Source organism: Miniopterus schreibersii (assembly GCF_964146895.1).
Source record: "Miniopterus schreibersii genome assembly, chromosome: 13".
NCBI classification, from domain to species: domain Eukaryota; kingdom Metazoa; phylum Chordata; class Mammalia; order Chiroptera; family Miniopteridae; genus Miniopterus; species Miniopterus schreibersii.
In genome coordinates this window covers 51,350,417-51,368,271 of record NC_138113.1, presented here as the reverse complement: position 1 = coordinate 51,368,271, position 17,855 = coordinate 51,350,417, and the positions used below count along the sequence as shown (strand labels likewise).

General features: G+C 44.5%; 1 protein-coding gene across 2 annotated transcripts in view; it reads right to left on the bottom strand.

Moving 5' to 3' along the window:
- ACOXL (acyl-CoA oxidase like) overlaps nt 1-17,855 on the bottom strand; it is a 272,425-nt gene that overhangs the window by 139,184 nt on the left and 115,386 nt on the right. For both annotated transcript variants that reach the window (XM_081156817.1, XM_081156818.1), the window contains exon 11: nt 8,347-8,463. In XM_081156817.1, coding sequence (XP_081012943.1) covers nt 8,347-8,463 — 117 coding nt within the window. The remainder of the gene's footprint in view (nt 1-8,346; nt 8,464-17,855) is intronic.

The following is a 17,855-nucleotide window of genomic DNA, read 5'->3' as shown; positions in this document are numbered from 1 at the left end:
GCAGATGCAATTAAATTAAGGAGCTTGAGATGGGGTTATCCTGGATTATCCACATGGGCCCAATGTCACCACAGGGCCCTCACAGGAGAGGAAGGCAGGAGAGAGACAGCAAAGCAGGCAGGGTGATGCAGCACCGCTGGCTGTGAGAAGGCAGGGAGAGGCCACGAGCCAAGAGGCAAGGAAGCTGCTAGAAGCTACAAAAGGCAAGGAAATCTCTTTTCCCCTAGAGCCTCAGAAGAAATGCAGCCTCGATTTTTTTATCAGTGGGACCCATTTTGGACTTCTAACCTCCAGAACTATAAGACAACGTCTTATTTTAAGCCACCAAGTTTGTGGCGATTAGTTACAGCACCAAGAGCAAACTGACACAGATTATGAACCATCTGTTCCTTCCAAGTGCCGAGTCCCTGTTTTCCTCTCCTCCCAGCCACATGCGGGCACGAGCACCGTGCCGTGCGTTCGTGATGTCTGGTCTTCCTCCATCTGCGCACCTTCCCCTCGGTTCTGGTTTTCCTCTTGGCCATCTTTAAAGCACCACAGCTTTCCCTCTCTCCCTTCTTCTGAAGACCTTCCGTTTATAAAGTCCCTTTTAAAATGAGTCCTTGCCTGTCACAACTGCTAGGTATAAAAACTTCATTGAACGCTTTCTGTGCTCAGCCAAACTCCAGAACACAGAGGAAGCCTCAGGATCAGGCACTAAGGTCAAGGGTGAGGGACATGTGGGCTGGGCACTTTCCTCAAAGCACCTTGAACTTCCTGAAAGGGTCCAGGAAAGTGCCATGAAGCCTGGCCTCACTGGTCTCAAAGGAAGCCAGACACCCAGCCTGACAGCATAGACAGCCATTAGAGGTGTTGACTTACTGCTCTCTCCATCAGCTGAGTGTCATGTATTGAGATGATTATAAACTCTTTCCTTTATAATGGTGATATGGTCAATTATAAAGATTGATTTTCAAATGTGAAAGCACCCTAACATTCCTGGGATAAACCCCACTGGGTCACTGCGCATTATCAGTTTTATATTTCACTGTATGGGATCTATTGCTATTTTGGTCATAAGGGACATTGGTCTCATGTCTTCGTCTGGATTTTGGTGTCAGTCTAATGCTCCAATTAGTTGGGAACTTTTCCTTTCTCCTTTATGTTCTGAAAGAATTTGTAAAATTACCATGTTTTCTTTTCTTAAAAATTTGGTAGATTTCACCAGTAATGGCAGATAAAGCTATTCAGGTTTTCTATTTCTTTTTAAATCACTTTTTGGTAATATGTATCTTTCAAGAAACTTATTTATTTTGTATATGTTGTCAAATGTATTGCATTACATTGGCATAATATCAGTAACAATAACAGTACGCAGTGGGGCGAAAGTGGGTTTACAGTTGAGTGTACGGAAAACGCTAGAGAGAAATGAGAAAGTCAGAAGATGTCGCAGAAAATGCCAGCTTCTCCCCAGGCTTGTTTTAGGACATGGACAGCCTCTCTGACTACTGCAACACTTCTTCCTGGGAAGTTCTCCAGCCAGATGTTCAGTAGGTCCCCCCCCAGGCCACGATGGGGACACAGAGGGAAAGAAAGGAAGGCAAGAGAGCTACAGAGCTGTGATGGGGACACAGGGACCACAGAGAGCTCAGGGAGGTGAAAGTCAAGGAGATCAGAAAGTTCCAGGTCAATGAGACCAAAGCCCGGTGAGGGCCTGAGTCTGAGTGTCCTGTTCAGCACTGTCGCCCACACATAGCTCATGGTCAGCATTCCGGGGTTTATTAATTAATTAATTTCCATTAATCACTTCTAGTCTCTCCCTTTGAAACCTAAAGCTAGAACTGTGATCTCTCTATTTCTCTGATGTTGGCATTTGAGGAGCGTCTCCCTAAAAATCAAGAGAAACTTTAATTTTTGTTATGAGCGGCAATACACCTCTTAAAGATATATTAAGTTTAAATCAAGCTAAAAAGTAAAAATGGAGATGAAGGAAAAAGAAATGTGTTGACGATGCAGAAGCTACTTGGTGTTCCACGTAAAGAGCATGTGTGCACAAATGCAGGACACATTCTACTCTCTGGCGTGCGGTCCAGTAACCGTCTGTCGGGGCCTCGTAAAGAGCGTGAAAGGCCGCGGGGAGCCGCCACGCGCTGGATCCAGAGAGGGGACAAGCACGTGTAATTCAGTGCATCGGTCGTCGCGTAAGGAAGGAACGGAGAACGTGAAGCCAGATCCGCGAGCACGACCCCAAATGAAGCGCAGAGAGGAAAGAGAGGAACAAAGAAAAGCACATGGGTGGCGTGGGGGACAGCGCGGAGCGGGTCCCATCTGTGTGATCAGAGACGCAGAGGAAAGGGAAGAAAGAACGGGCAGGGAAAACGTTTAAAGAAATACTGGTCAAAATGATTGCCAAATCTGATTTAAAACCACAACCCACACATCCCAGAGGCTCGACAAACAGCACGAACACACCAAACCACGAAACCTCCCCGAGGCCAGTGTCATCGAACTTTGAAAACCAAAGAAAATCATAAAAGCGGCGAGAGTGGGAATATCTAAGGGACATAAGGCAACAGCCAGGGGGGCGACGGCCGCTCTCTCATGCTAATCAAGGGATCAAGGCGCCAATGGGGCATCTTTAAAGTGCTCCAAGAAAATAAAACCATCAGCCCAGAATTCGGCATCTGTTGGCAATGTCTTTCGGAAAAAAAGGAAAAATAAAGACTTTCTCAAAAACAAAAACTGGGGACAATTTATCATTAGCAGACCTATTCTACAAAAATATTAAGAGTTCTTCCAGCAGAACAAATATGGTATCAGTCAGGAACTTGGATACGCACAGAGAAATTAACAGTGTTAGACGTGAAATAAATGAAGGTAAAATAAAATTTTATTTTCCTTATTTTTAATAGCTCTAAAACATAACTAAAAAAAAAAAGAGTAGCAATGTACTGTGTTTGTAGCATATCTAGAAGTAAATTATATAATAATAGTAACAGAAACAAGGATGGGCAGGAGGAATCAGGAACATGGTGTTTAAGATCCTTAACCACAGGGAAGCACGGCAGTATTATTTGAAGGGAATCTCTGATTCACTAAGTTTATACTGTAAATCCTGGATCAACAGTTAAAATATTTTTAAAAGAAGCATGAGTAATAAATCAATAAAAGAAATAAAGTGGAATAATAAATAATGCTCAGTTAACCCAAGAGAAGGCAGGAAAAAAGAAACAAAAAATGGGGAATATAAAAATCAGCTAACAATATGGATTTTAATCCAAAAATATCAATGATCACTTTAAATGCCATTGGTCTAAACACACCAGTTAAGTTAGAGATTTTCAAATTAGATAAAAAAGCCAAGACCCAACTATATGTTGTTTTACCCAAAACCCACTTAAAAAATATAGGTAGGTTAAAAATAAAAGTTTGAAGAAAGATGCACCATGAAAACACTACAGGCAAGAAACCTGGAGGACTTATATTAATATAATAAAATAGGGATTTAGAGAAAAAAATGACATGATAATAAAAGAAACGATTCTCCATGAAGTCATAGCAATTCTACACGTGTATGCATCTAAAAGAAGATTCAAAATACTTGAGGCAAAAAACGATAAAACTGAAAGAAGAAATAGATTAATAATTAGATTTGAAAATGCCAACCCTCTTCTCTCAGTCACTGACAGAGTAAGTAGGCAGAAAGTCACTTATCCTAATAGACACTTACAGAACTATCTCCCCAACTATAACAGATCACACATTCTTCTCAATGTGTGCCTGTGTGTGCATGTGTGTGCATACCTGTGCATGCATGTGCATGCCTGTGTGATTTCTGGGCCATATACTTAAAAGAACAGAATTCATGTAAAGAATGTTCTTGGACGATGGCTTCAAAATAACCAAAGCAGTCGAAGCAGATGTCTCAAGGGAATTTTTAAACTATTTTGAACTGAACGAAAGTGAAAATGAAAATACAACATATCAAAAACAAAGGGATGCAGCTAAGGCAATGCTCCAAGAGGAATTTTAGTATGAAATGATTAGATCAGGCTAAAGAAAATAACTGCACACTAACAGTGTCATCTAGTTAGTAATCTTCGTCTCACAGTGGTACAGATTTGCAATTCTGAAACTAATTTACATGCATACTGCGGTCAAACAAGAAAATGTATTGTAGCCCGGTGACTATTTTTATAACTAGCAATTTGCAAAAATAGTCACCGGGTTACAACACGCTTTCTTGTTTGACTATAGTATGCATGTAAATTAAAGTACAGCACAGGGAATATAACCAATAATATTGTAACTGTGCACGGTGCCAGGTGGATACTAGACTTATTGGGGGAATCACTTTGTACGTTATGTAAGTGTCTAATCACTGTGTTTTACACCTGAAACTAAATAATACTGTATGTCAACTCTAACTGAAAAAAATTTAATTTTAAAAAACACATTGGAAACTAAAAAAAGAAAAAGAAAAAGAAACTGCATTGTGACTACTGAGAGTCAGACTTCTCACAGAGAAAGAAGTTCCAAGTACAGAAAGGGAAAAATGATGGAATAAGTCCTGTGGTGCTGGACTGGGGTCAAAGGGACCAGTGTGAACTCAATTTTAAAGTTTTACTATATAGACTGATAGACACATACATTTCCCAGCCACGTCCTGTGAGGGACTAGACAGTGAGCCTCCAGGAGTAGCCAGCACCCCCAGCACCCAGACCTCTGGCTCTAAACATCATTCCCCAATAAAAGGAACCAGATCCTGAGGCCGGGGCAGGAAAAAGGGAAAATGCATGACCCTGGAGCACCTTCTGTGGTCATAAATGAAGGAAGTGCTAAAAAAAGTGAGCACTTCAAAAGGATGTAGGAGTGAGCTCAGTGGGAAAGGAGTTCTCATCTCTCATTGATGTCTGCTATGGGCACGGAATGAAAAGTGGCAGTGGGGACACACAGGCACACGTCAGGTATTTGACAATTTTGCTCTGTAAGGTGTTACTCTCTATACCTGTGTGTGATCTACTTTGTAGTCCAGCTCACAAAGTGTCTACGTGACGGTATTTTGCCGGACTAATAATGAACACATGGCCCGTTAATTTAACAGAAATTCCTTAATTGATAATTTATTAGAATATCCAGGCTGTCTGGTCACTGTACTATTTGTGGGAAACAGGGACCAGCCTTGAGTTTCCCCTAAGAACCAGGGTGTGAGAACAACAGGAAACAACTTATCAATTAAAAAGTGTTAACAAACCTAGCTGGTTTTGCTCAGTGGTTAGAGCATCGGCCCATGGACCAAAGGGTCACGGGTTCGATTCCCAGTCAAGGGCACCTACCTCAGTTGCAGGTTTCACCCCTAGCCCCAGAGGCAACCAATTGATGTGTCTCTCTCACGTTGATGTTTCTCTCTCTCTTCCCTTCCTCCTTCCCTCCCTCTTTGTCTAAAAAATCAATGGAAAAAATATCCTCAGGTAAGGATTTAAAAAAAAGTGTTAACAAACCTTCGTGCACTAGCTAGGTGTTTTCTGACATATCATTAATAAAAGGATTCAGGTAAAAAATAATAGTCTTAAAAATATTAAGATTAAGACCAGCCCTGGCCAGTGTAGCTCAGTGGTTAGAGCATTGGCCTATGCACCGCGTGGTCAAGAGTTCGATTCTCAGTCAAGGGCACCTACCTGGGTTGCAGGTTCAATCCCAGGCCCAGTCAGGGTGAGAGAGGGAGGCAACCAATCAACGTGTCTCTCTCGCATCGATATTTCTCTCTTCCCCTCCCTCCCTTCCATTCTCTCTAGAAAAAAAATTTTTTTAAATAAAAACACAATGGAAAAAAATATCCTCCAGTGAGGATTAACTAAACAAACAAACAAAGATTAAGACAAAGCAGTCTTGTCCACAACCAAGGGAGCTTATTCAGGGTTTGAGATGAAAAAAAGAAAACAGACTTAGTAGGAGTTGAGCAAAGGGATTCAAAGAAAAAAGAGGACATGGGAGTCAACATAAAAGAGCTCCCAATGACCAAAGCTGGAACAGTCGTAGCCACTAAGTAAATAAGATAAAGAGGAGAGGGAAAACTTTAGTCAAAATTCAACAACTACGATAAAAACGTTCAGCCAACTAGGAGTAGCAGGGAACTTCCTCTATGTAACAAAAGGCACCCATGAGATCCTGCAGAGGGCATTTACACTTAATGGGGAAATACTGCATGTTTTTCCTCTAAAATCTACTCTCACCAGTGTAATTCAGTATTGTAGCAGAGGTTTTAGCCAATCCAATAAGGCAAGAAAAAGAAAAAAAAGGCATAAATATTGGCAAGGAAGAAGTACAACCATGCACATGTGACTTGATTGTGAATATAGAAAATCCTAGGGTCTGTATATATAAACTACTAGATCTAATAAGTGAATTTAGTGAGAATACAAGGTCAATATTTAAAAATCAATTACATTTCCATATGACATTAACAAACAATTGGTAAATTTTCAAAGCAATTCCATTCAAATAAGTGTATTTATAGAGTTGTAAGTCCATCACCATCTAATTTTAGAACATTTCATCACCCCATAAAGAAACCCTATACTCATTAGCAATCCTTCCTCATTCCCTCCTCTACACCCTAGTCTCTGGCAACCCATCTCCCTTCTGTCTCTCTGAATGGCTATTCTGGAATTTTCATATCAATGGAATCATATAATATGATTCTTGTTATTAGCTTCTTTCACTTAGCATGTTTTCAAGGTCCATTCCTGCTGTAGTACATACCAGTACTTCAATCCTTTTCATTGCTGAATAATATTCCATTGAATAAATGTACCACATCTGCTTATCCATTTATTAGTTGATAGACACTTGGCTTATTTCCACATTTGGGGTATTATAAATAATGCTGCTATGAACGTTCATATACACGTTTCTAAATACACGTTTTCATTTCTCTTGCGTATATACCTAGAAGGAAAATTGCTGAGTCGTGGTTTTCATGTTTAACATTTTGAAGAACTGCAAACTGTTTTTCCAAAGTGGCTGGACCATTTTACATTCTTACCAGCAAAGCATAAAGGTTCCATTTCACCATATCCTAAATAACCCATGTTACTATCTGCTTTTTTTATTCTAGCCATCCAAGTGGATGTCAGTGGTATCTCGTTGTCTTGATTTGCATTTCCCTGATGAATAATGATTTTTAGCATTTTTTTCATGTGCTTATTGGCCATCTGTATATCTTCTTTGCAGAAATGTCTGTTCAGACCTTGCCTATTTTTCAACTGGGTTATTAGTCATTTTATTATTGAACTGCAATAATTTTTATATGTTTTAGATACAAGTCCCTTAGCCAATATATGATTTGCAAGAATTTTCACCCGTTCTGTGAATTGTCTATTAGTTTTCTTGATGTGTCTTTTGAAGCACAAAAAGATTCTACTTCTAATGAAGTCCAATTTATTATAAAAGCCCAATTTATTATAAAGGATGTGATGAGATACAGATGAGCATCCAGATGGAAGAGATACTTAGGAAGAGGCATGTGGGAAGGGGTGTGGAGCTTCCATGCCTACTCTGGGTGCCACTCTCCCTGCCCCCTTCCTGTGTTCACCAATCCGGAAGGAAGTTCTCTGAACCCTATACATTTGGGATTTTATGGAGGCTTCATCATGTAGACATAAACCAACATTAACTCCATTTTCAGCTCCTCTCTGCAGAATTGGGGTGTGGGGCTGAAAAATCCCAAGTTTCTAATCATGGCTTGGTCTTTCTGGTGACCAGCCCCCATCCAGAAGCCAACCCAGAGTCACCTCATTAGAACAAAAGATGCTCTTACCACCTAGAAAACCCCAAGAGTTTCAGGAGCTCTATGTTGGAACCAGAACTGGCAAATCCCCAATTTTCTGGTCTTTGGAATGCAATGATGACCCACAACTGCCCAGGCAACTCCCTTCCTTATGTCTGTGAGGGGGAATAATGCAGGCCTGTGTAAAACTGAATTTATAGTACTTTTACTGCTGTTTTATTACAGCCAGACTCCTCCCTGTGCCCAACATATTCACCCACCTTGATCTATTTTTGAAAACTTTACTGTAAATTAGAACCTTTATCAGAGACCGAGAAATTCTAAGTGTCTGGGTCCGTTTCTCTTAGAAGCCCAGGAGAAACTCTGGTCCAAGTCTCTTCAAATTCTCAGAGGGTCCCATTTATCTGGATGCACAAACTGTCAGGATATGAATACCACTTTCACCCTGAGGGTCAGCTTAACCAGACTGTTTCATGCTCACAGTGAGAAAATGAAGCACTTCCTGCCTTTCGGCTCACTCCTATTAGTGTGAGCACCTCAACTCACCTTGAGAAAGCAAACCCCAAGGGCCATCTCACCTGCTGGCGAAGGTCAGGGCCAAGGTCGTGGCCAGGTGAGGCATCAGCCGAAGGGTCTGCATTTGGTGCTCAATGATCTTGACCTCGTCTTTCTCTTTGGGCCCAAACTGCCTCCGGCTAGAGAGAATCAAGTAGACACAGTTTTACCCAAATCCAATCGGCAACTTCATTCCCACAGCTAAAGGACCAAGCAGCCTTTTGTATTAAAGCCATTCTAACGCTTCAGAAAACAGAATACAAGCCTCTGAAAATGTGGGTAAGACAATAGATATAAAAAGTTCCTGAAGCCAGTGAAACGAAAGCTTCTCGGCTCTTCTGGAAAGTAACCTTCCCACATGGAATATTTTTAAAACAACATATCTATTTAATACACAGAGTAATTTACTCCTTAACATTTACATGGCATTTCACAGTTCCAAGTGTCCCACGATCATTAATTATTCAGCTTTACTAAGTCTGTGACATAATTAGCAGGATGGGAGCAGCATCCTAGAACATATTTCAAAAGGACATTCTCTACAGGGAGGCGACGCTCACGCTGGTGCGCTGTCAGACTCACAGGGGGTCGTTCCTTTCAGCCCACTACGCCCCCCCCCACACACAGCTCCGCACAGAGGAGGTGCTCTCCACACCAAGCTCGAAATCCTGTGCCCATGGACAATGCTGCATTTTGCTCTGAAGCAGTCGCATCGGTGTGAACTGAGGCCTTCCTTAGAGCAGTTTATAATTGGTGTGGGACTGTCCCCATAGACAATGCCCATGGACCAATCTTACAGCATCCCTCAGCCTGTGGCAGGTCAGCCCTCTGCCCTGGAGGCTGATCTCTACAGTCCTGGGTGGGGCAACATCCTGTCTTTGAACACCTCTGACCTTTATGTTGATTTCTGAAAGAACAGTTCACACTCACATAAACACACATGCACACATGCATGCATGTGCACACACATACACAGGCATATCCACACAGGTACACAGTCTACATCATCAAACAGGCAGGGCATGTGCTTCAGACCCCAGTGAAGTGAAGATGTCTATCCATCAGAGAGAGAGGGGAAGCAGCAATTTGTCTTAATTTTATACATGATAAAGACTTCTATAAATGTTAACTTTATATTTTAGTAATTGTCTTTATTTGAAATTTTAAAAGGTGCCATAATCTTTTTAGTGCTCAAGGTATCTAGAATTCACGCCCAGCCCTGTAGTGTGGAAGAGGCGTAGCGAGGACACACGTGACAATCAGCACACCCGGCAGCTGCTCTGAGCACTGTGAGGCTCGTTTTCTACGAGCACGGCCCCCCGGGCACAGCCTGACACCCCGCAGAGGAACACGGTCCACCTGCCCTCTGTCCACCCCACCCCACACCGCAGGGTAAGGCACCAACGAGGCCTGATAACCCAAAGGAAACCTCTCAGCTTTGGCTAGATCATTGCAAAACCATCTAAAAACTCACAACCGCGACAGTGGCGTCATCACAGTGTCAGGTCATTTTACAAATTCCATTTGTCCTTACCCTCTTGACTTTCATTTTAAATACTGTGATTATAAGTGCACCTTTTTCTATGGCTGTTTGTCTAAAATACTGTCTACTAAAACCAGACACCGCCGCATGAGATTCACTCCTCTGGGGGGCATCTGCACACTTGCTCATGCTGTCACCCCACCAGGGTCAGGAAGGCCAGGCCCAGTCGCTGAGCTCACAGCCTGGCACGCAGAGCCAGACCGGGTGGCTTGAGCAGGAGAGCCCTGTGCATGCCCCCCACTCACCCACTCCCGTCAAACACAGTGTTTCCTACCTGCTACAAGAAGACCATTTCAGGAGACTTCACCAGTGACAGGAAAAGAAAAGACTGATCACAGCACCTTTTAGTTTTGTTTTGTTGAAAAGTAATTATAATAATACAATTTTCCAGAGCATCCTATCAAATTTTCTGGTGGTATTTGTTGAGAGTGTGCAGTCTCAGTCTAAGCCCAGCACACAGCAAAATTCAAAATCCGCAGAACGAATAAGTTTTGCCCACTAGGACATGCTCGATCAAGACTCAGAAATCATCTTTGATGCCCTAATGTTCCTCAGTTTCCCAATTTAGGCACCCTTTGTACTCATCCCATTTCCTCTTTGACCCTCACAGTTCAAGTGGGGTGACAGGTGCAGAGGAGAAACAGGCCACCAAGGGTCCATGTGGCAGGCCTCCCAGTGTCTTCCATCATGATAAGAAGGGGAGAGCTCAGCTAAGGTTCCGCCAAGATTCAAGGTGACTTCACAAAACTCAGGATGTTTCATAACAAGATCTGAATTTCCAGCCTGTCTGAAAACTAGAGCTGGCAACTCCAGACCCCATTCCTGTAATGTGATCTGTTGGAGCTCAGGTGTCTCTGATCCTTCAGCTGGGACTGGCTGTCCCCTGCAGTCCCCAGAGCCCTGTCACTCACTGGTATTACCTACAGGCCTGGGGGTCTCTGAGTTTTCAACCCCTGCCCCAGTAGATCTCTTTTTTCATCCAGAATAAATTTATACCAGCACCCTAACTTGTTGATCAAGCTCTAAGACTGTGAGCCTATGAATTCATTAGGAGAAATCACAGAGGGCTGACTGCTCTGCCAGCTCGTATAGATGATACCAGGTGCCTCAGTTGGGCATTCAGGAGCTGACTTTGGCCATACTTGAGTGTTCCAACCATTTGTTTTGACCTCAAGAAGGCATATACTGCCAAAAAGGACTCCTCTGGTTAACTGGGCTAAAAAATCATAACAAAGACTAGGAGCCATTATTTATACAGTGGCCTAAATTTCGTGGAAAAGCCACAGGCTGGGCTGCCAGGCCTCGGGCACTGTGCTCTTGCTGGCTGTACTGACCCCCCCTTCCCCTTATAAAGGGGCTCCTGGTATCATTTTTCTACCAATGGGCTGAGACCTACCCTGTCCAATCAAAACTGCACAGGTATATCTTCATTACTGACCAATCAGAGCAGCTCCATAATAACCAATCAGAATGCGCTATTTCAACCAATCAGACTGTGGAAATTTGGATTCTTTATTTGCATAAAAATGGACCAATCAGTAACCAGGGTGAGAACTTCCTCTATAAAAAGCAGCCTTCCCTTTATCTCCCTGGAGCACACTTTCAGTTTCTACCTGAGGCTGCATTTCCCCAGTTTGCAAACTGTTCACCTGAATAGTTTCTCCTTTCACCAAACCACAGATTGTGGGCTCCTGTTGGCCTTTGATTGGTGGAAGGGACCTTTTGTTGACACGTGTCTCCTGCTAGGTCCCTTCACACACCTTCCAGTTCTGGGCCTCTGTCCAGGCAGAGCTCTCCATTTGCAGCAAGCCGCGCCCCTAACTGCCACACATCCCTTTTGATGGGTGAATCAAATGTCCTGCCTCCCTTGAGACCTTCTCCCCCCCTCAGCACACTCTTCAAAACCCAAACCAGTCTAAGCAGAAAGCTGTTTCTCAGAATGCCGGAGCATTTCATGTTGCTCCTCCCACGTGGGAGCACTTTTCCCTTCACACTGGTGTGTGTGCACCTGTATTAACCACAGGTTTCGATGCGTTGACATCTGGGCCCTTGCTGACACTGAAGGGACTGCCCCTCCCAGGGCCAGTCTGTTCCTAGAGATCAAATGACTCCTCAGCTAGCACATCTTCCAAGGCAAACTAACAAATGCAGAGCCCACACCCCAGCCAACCACTGCCTTTGTCCAGCTCTTCCACTCTGGGCCACTCACCTCCCCAGAGCTGGGTAGCAGACAGCCAGAGACAGCCCACATGCACCAGGACCTTCAAAATTATCAAACCAGCCAGGCCTAACCCTGCTGAGCCTGCTGAGCCTGCTGACCCCGTCTCGCCCATTCCTTCCCACTGAAACCACAATGAAGGCTCTTGTGCAGATCTCCCCATGGTTCCCTCTGCCTCCTGACTGCCCTGGTGCTGCCGGCGTGGGCCTCCTCTTAGGAACTGTGAGAGCAGCTTGTCTTCTCAATGGCCATCACCTAATCAGTTGGCATCACCATCCCTGAATAATAACGAAACCTATGTTTTAAAACTTGTGGCAGGACTCACAGCTCGGGGAGGGCAGGCCTGCTCCGCCTTCAGGTGCCCCAGCCTGGCCAGGTGTGGAACTCAGGAAGGACGGAAAGGAGGACAGACTGAAGTCCTGCCACCTCTCAGCAGCTCCCCACCCACCCCTCCCCTCCCACACCTGCCACCACGGCTCCTCAGAACGCTTGCCTGTTACTCGATGTTCTGATACGCGTGTCCGGGTGGGAGCAGTGGGCAGTTAAGACAGGAGGAAAGAGGCAAATAAGAGGAGGACCCACCCTGCTACCAGCCCCACCCGCCACTGGTTTGTTTTGCTTTGTGTTTTTTGCTATAGACTGGAAAGAAACCAACGAGCGGGCAGAAGGCGGGCAGCACCCGCACTCCTTCCCTCCCTGCGGCCCAAGACACTGGCAGTTCCCAAAGCACTGAGCCGAGGTTCCTGCCAGCTTCTCACCCAGAAGATGTGTTCTTTGGCTTCTCCAGGGGAATACGTGACTCTAAAGGCTAATGGTCTTTCTCCTACCCAGAGATGCAGCCAGAGGTCATCCCCCAACAGCCACCAAGCGCCCCAAAGCTGGCAGCCTGGCCCCAGCAGTGGCATCAGAGGGAAGGGCCTAAGTCTCTGCTCTGCGGGGGCATGGACAGGGGCATGGACAGTGCGAGAACCCTGCCCCGCCACTCTGCGGTCACCCTCTTATGTATGCTCTCGGATCCCGGCTGACCGCACTGAGGGCCACGATGGCCCAGGCCCTCCTCCAGTTGCCGCGTCCTGGCAAGCTGCCCTGGACACAGTGCTCAGGCGACTGCCTGCCAGGCGTCCTTACCGCTCCAGGTTACCATCTATACGGGCACAAGATCCTTCCGGTCCTTTTCCTCCCTGGGTTACTATTTTTCCTTAAAAATACATGTAAAGGCTATACTTTTCTCTGTAAACATAATTTTTATTTCAGTTCTGGAAAAAACCTCAAAGTCACTGAGCTCAGATTTTGCCCGGTCTTTAAAAACAAGTGACGTGTGCGCGCACAACACCCATGTGAGGATGAAACTGAGGCTCTGAGCTGCTGTGAATGATGCTGTTTAAAATTATAGATTTGAAAAGCTATTTCTGGATCCCAGCAACTCGTAGGAAAGAGAGGAAACGTTTATTTTGGGTTGTTTTATTTCATTCCCACTCAATTTTGAACACGGCTGCTTAAAGCAACATTCATGGGAAGTGACACGGCTATTAATCACCAGCTCAGCTACCGCTCGCGCAGCCTCTGGGGGAGGCCGCCTACCGCCTTCCCCGGGCTCCCTCTGGTCTCTTCTCCCAAAGGAGGCCAGTGACCTACTAAAAAGATAATTGCTTCACATGTTTCCTGCTCTGCAGCATCACTGCATCAGTCTACTCTGAATGACATCCCCTCAAACCAGAAGCAGAGGAGCTTTGTGGCTGGGCCTCTGCCTTCACCCCAAGACTTCCTGGGGTGCAAGTTGCTTTACCAGCACTGCTGCGTTGAAACATCAGGCTCAACATGTTACATCACAGTGTTTTAGCTGCCATACTTCAAGTGTGTGTGTGTGTGTGTGTGTGTGTGTGTGTGTGTGGGCATGTGGCACATAGAAAGACAAATGCTTCTTTAACTGTAGCCTGAATTGTGATTAAATATGTAAAATGCCCCCAAGGAAGAGTTCTCAAAGTGCCCTTTCAATCTGCAGAATTCCCAACAAATAACTTTTGCATCTTCCAAATGTCTTTCTTTCTCCCAGCCTCCAATAGTCTATCAACCCAACCACCACAAACTAGAAAAGATGATCCTCAGTGGCTGTGATGGGTCAATAACAATGACCATTTTTAAACATGAGAAAATTTCAGATGTGGAAAGGAATGAGGGAGCTTTGCTGTCAGTGTCAGAAAGGCCTATGGTAGAGAGCAGGGAGCCACCTGAACCCACAAACTAGACCCCAGAGCCCATATGTTCTCAGCCAAACAGTGCAGAGATAGCAGCCTTTGCTGTTTCTTTCCCCCTTTCTCAAAGGCCACCCCAACTCAAAATGCCAGGAACATAAAGGTCTCCACAGCAGGAAGCCCGTGGGTCTCAAGTCGTGTCCAGTGTCCAGTGAGGATGACATTCTGCTCCCCGAGGCTACCAGTGTAATGCCACGTGGATCAGGCTGCAGAACCACAGGATTGGAATTAGGCCATCTCCTCCCACAAGCAGATGGATGACCCTGTGGAAACCCCAGAAGCCCTTTAGCTATGAGACAACACAGGCAGAAGAACTTGCAGCACTGTCCCCACGTCTCCACAGAGTGGCCACTTCTGGACAACATTATAGCTCGAGGTTATAGCCAGTGTAACCCTGACCATCAAGAGCCAGGAGAGAGGTAGGCCTGAGTCACCCTGGGATCTGAAGGTTGCCCAATCCCAGCTTCTTCCTTGAGGGTTCAATTACACAAACAAGAGTGGGTCTGACCCGACACACTGAGGCTCAAACTCCTTCACAATAAACACCAGCGAATGGGCTGCCTGGCCGCTTTATTCTGGATGCACTCTGGTGCCCAGTGCTGCCCATGGGAGGCTGTCCCAGGACCAAGTCAACATCACGTCACCCCAGGCATCACAGGAGATAGTGGTGAAAACCCAGGCTGTGGATCAGACACACCCGGTTTACACTGAGACCCTGACGCCTACAGTGTTATCCTGGGCAAGTTACACCAACCTGCTGCGCCTCAGACTCCTCAACCATAAGATGGGGTTGAAAACGGGTGAAGGCTAAGGGAGATATTGCCTGTTTTGTCCCATGACACATAGTAGGTGTTCAAGGTGTGGCAGGTGCCATCATCATAGTGATTACCATTATCCCCCATTCCTAGGGTCTCCCCCCTATTCTACTCATCCTTGATCTAGAAAAGCCATTTAAAATTTCCCCCCCAAAAAGCACTCTTTTCCTTTAACCCAAACAAAGCACAAACCCGTTCTGTATCACTAAAACTGTATAAAAAGAGTTTCAAGGGAAAGGGAAAAGTCTCTTCCACCCGACCTTAAACTAAAGATACCGAAATCGCTGACAGAGAAAAAAAGCAGGCTGTCTACTGAAATGCTAGAACGTGTGTGTGTGTGTGTGTGTGTGTGTGTGTGTTAGAAAGCATATGAAGCTCCCTAAAAGCAACTGCCCCTTTTAAGAGGCACCAGTCGATTTTCTTCTTTCCAAATTCAAGGAAGGGACAAAAGGACAAAATAAAACCAGCGAAGGCGGTGGCAACCTTCATGCTGCCGGAGAAGCAGCAGCTTCTTCCCCGAGTCCATCGGCCTCCTCTAGGGAGGAGTCTGAATGTTATGCAGATAGTCCCCACACACAGGAAATTAATTGACTTCTCGGAATTACAGCCTTAGTGACATCTATGAGTGAGGTGGTGGTTAATGGCAGTTGTCAGAACTGCGACTCCTTGAGATTTCTCTTTTTTAAAAATTACTGTGTGGGAGACGTGGAGCCATAAATTACAGCTGAGACTGCCTGCAGTGGGCTAATGATTTCACTGTGGAATTATTTTCATATTTTTAAAAACTGCATATATAGAGAGAAGTCCTCCATCATCGGCACCACTGCACTTCAGGAGCCCCCAGCACTCCAGCCATCGGAGCGCAGAAGCAAGCGGGACGGGCCCTCTGACAGCCTGCCCTTCTCTCCTCTTTCCCCTCCATCGTATGGCAGGTTCAAGGTCTGTATGCATCCTGCCTGCCCAACAGCAGCCAGAGCCTGCTGACATCCTGGGGATCAGGTATATGTGCAAAGAAAGACAAGAGACAGACGCGAAGGCCCAAACAAGCTCCAGGTTCCCCTTCACTGAAGTTGAGCGTCAGATGAAAGCCATCATTAGGGCTGCCATCCATTTATTAATGCTTTATTCTGGCTTTGGACTATCTCTGGCAATGAGACATGCCTGAGGACTTAAAGGCAGGCTGCTGCCTCCACTTTCCCTTTAATTCACAGCCTTCAAGGTAAAGGGTCTTTCAATCCACTAACATGGTATATCTCACCAGCTCTTTAAATCATCTTTTATCAGTGTTTTATAGCTTTCAGCCTGTAAGTCCTATACATGTCTTGTTCAATCTGCACCAAAGCATTTAAATTTTTATGAGCAATTGTAAGTGGTATTATATTTTAAATTCTGGTACCCTTGTGTTCATTCCTAGTATTTAAAAATACAGTTGATTTTTGTATGTTTATTTTGTATCCCCTGACCTTGCTGAACTCACGTCTTAGTTCTAGCACTGTTCTGGAAATACCTTGGAATTTTCTACATAAATAATTACATCATCTTGTGAGATAATAGAAAATATATATATTGGCCTTTGACCCCAGGTTCTGGCACAGAGCTCCTAAAACCCTTGTAATTTTCCAGGTGATAAGAGTGCCTTTTGTTCTAATGAGGTGACTCTGAGTGGGCTCCTGATGGCTCCTGGATGAGGGCTGGTCACCTGAAAAACCAAGCCATGATTAGAAGCTTGGAATTTTCAACCACACCCCACTCCCCATGGTCTTGAGGAAGAGGGGCTAAAAATAAATTTTATGACTGATTATGCCTAGGTGATTAAGCCTGCATAAAATCCCAAAACTGTGAGGTTCAAAGAGCTCCCAGGCTGTTGAATATACCCACACTAGGAGGGTGACACACTCCAACTCCACAGGGACAGTAGCTCCTGTACCCAGGACCCTCCCAGACCTCATACTAAGCATCTGGATGTTCATCTGTGTTTTTTATCCTGTCCTTTAATAACTAGTGTTTCGCTGAGTTCTATCACCCCTTCAGCAAATTAATCAAACCTGAGGAGGAAGTCATAGGAACCTCTGATCTGTAGCACAGGTGATAACCTGAGCTTGCAACTGGTGTCTGAAGTTGGGGTGGGGGACAGTCTTGTGGAAATGAGTCCTTACTTATGAGATCTGACACTATCTCCAGAGTGTAGAATTGAGTTAAATTGTAGAACATCCAGTTGGCATCAGACTTGCTTATTGTTGTGGGGGGGAAAACACACATATTTGATGACTGGGGTATCAGAAGTAAAGTGTTCTGTGTGAGCAGTAAAGGAAATTCAGAGGACAAAGAAACCTACAGTAGGAAAAAGCTAGGATTTTCCCTACAGAGAAAGGAAAAAATGAGTTTTTCACTTTTTTTCACCTGAATATAGAAAAAATTTTATTACTTCCTTCCCAATCTATATGGTTTCTATTTTATTTTCTTGCCTTATTGCACTGGCTACAATTCCTATCACTATGCTGAATAAGGATGGTGAGACCAGATATCCTTGCTTTATCCCCAGAGGGGGAGCGTTCAGTCTTTCACCATCAAGTATAATGTTGAATTTATGCTTTTTTTTTTAATGTGATGATATTCCACTTTGATAAAAAAGATTCCTCTTAGTATTTTAAAGCTTATTTCACCTGCACATATTTAAGAGCTTTTTTTCTTATTCATTTATTTA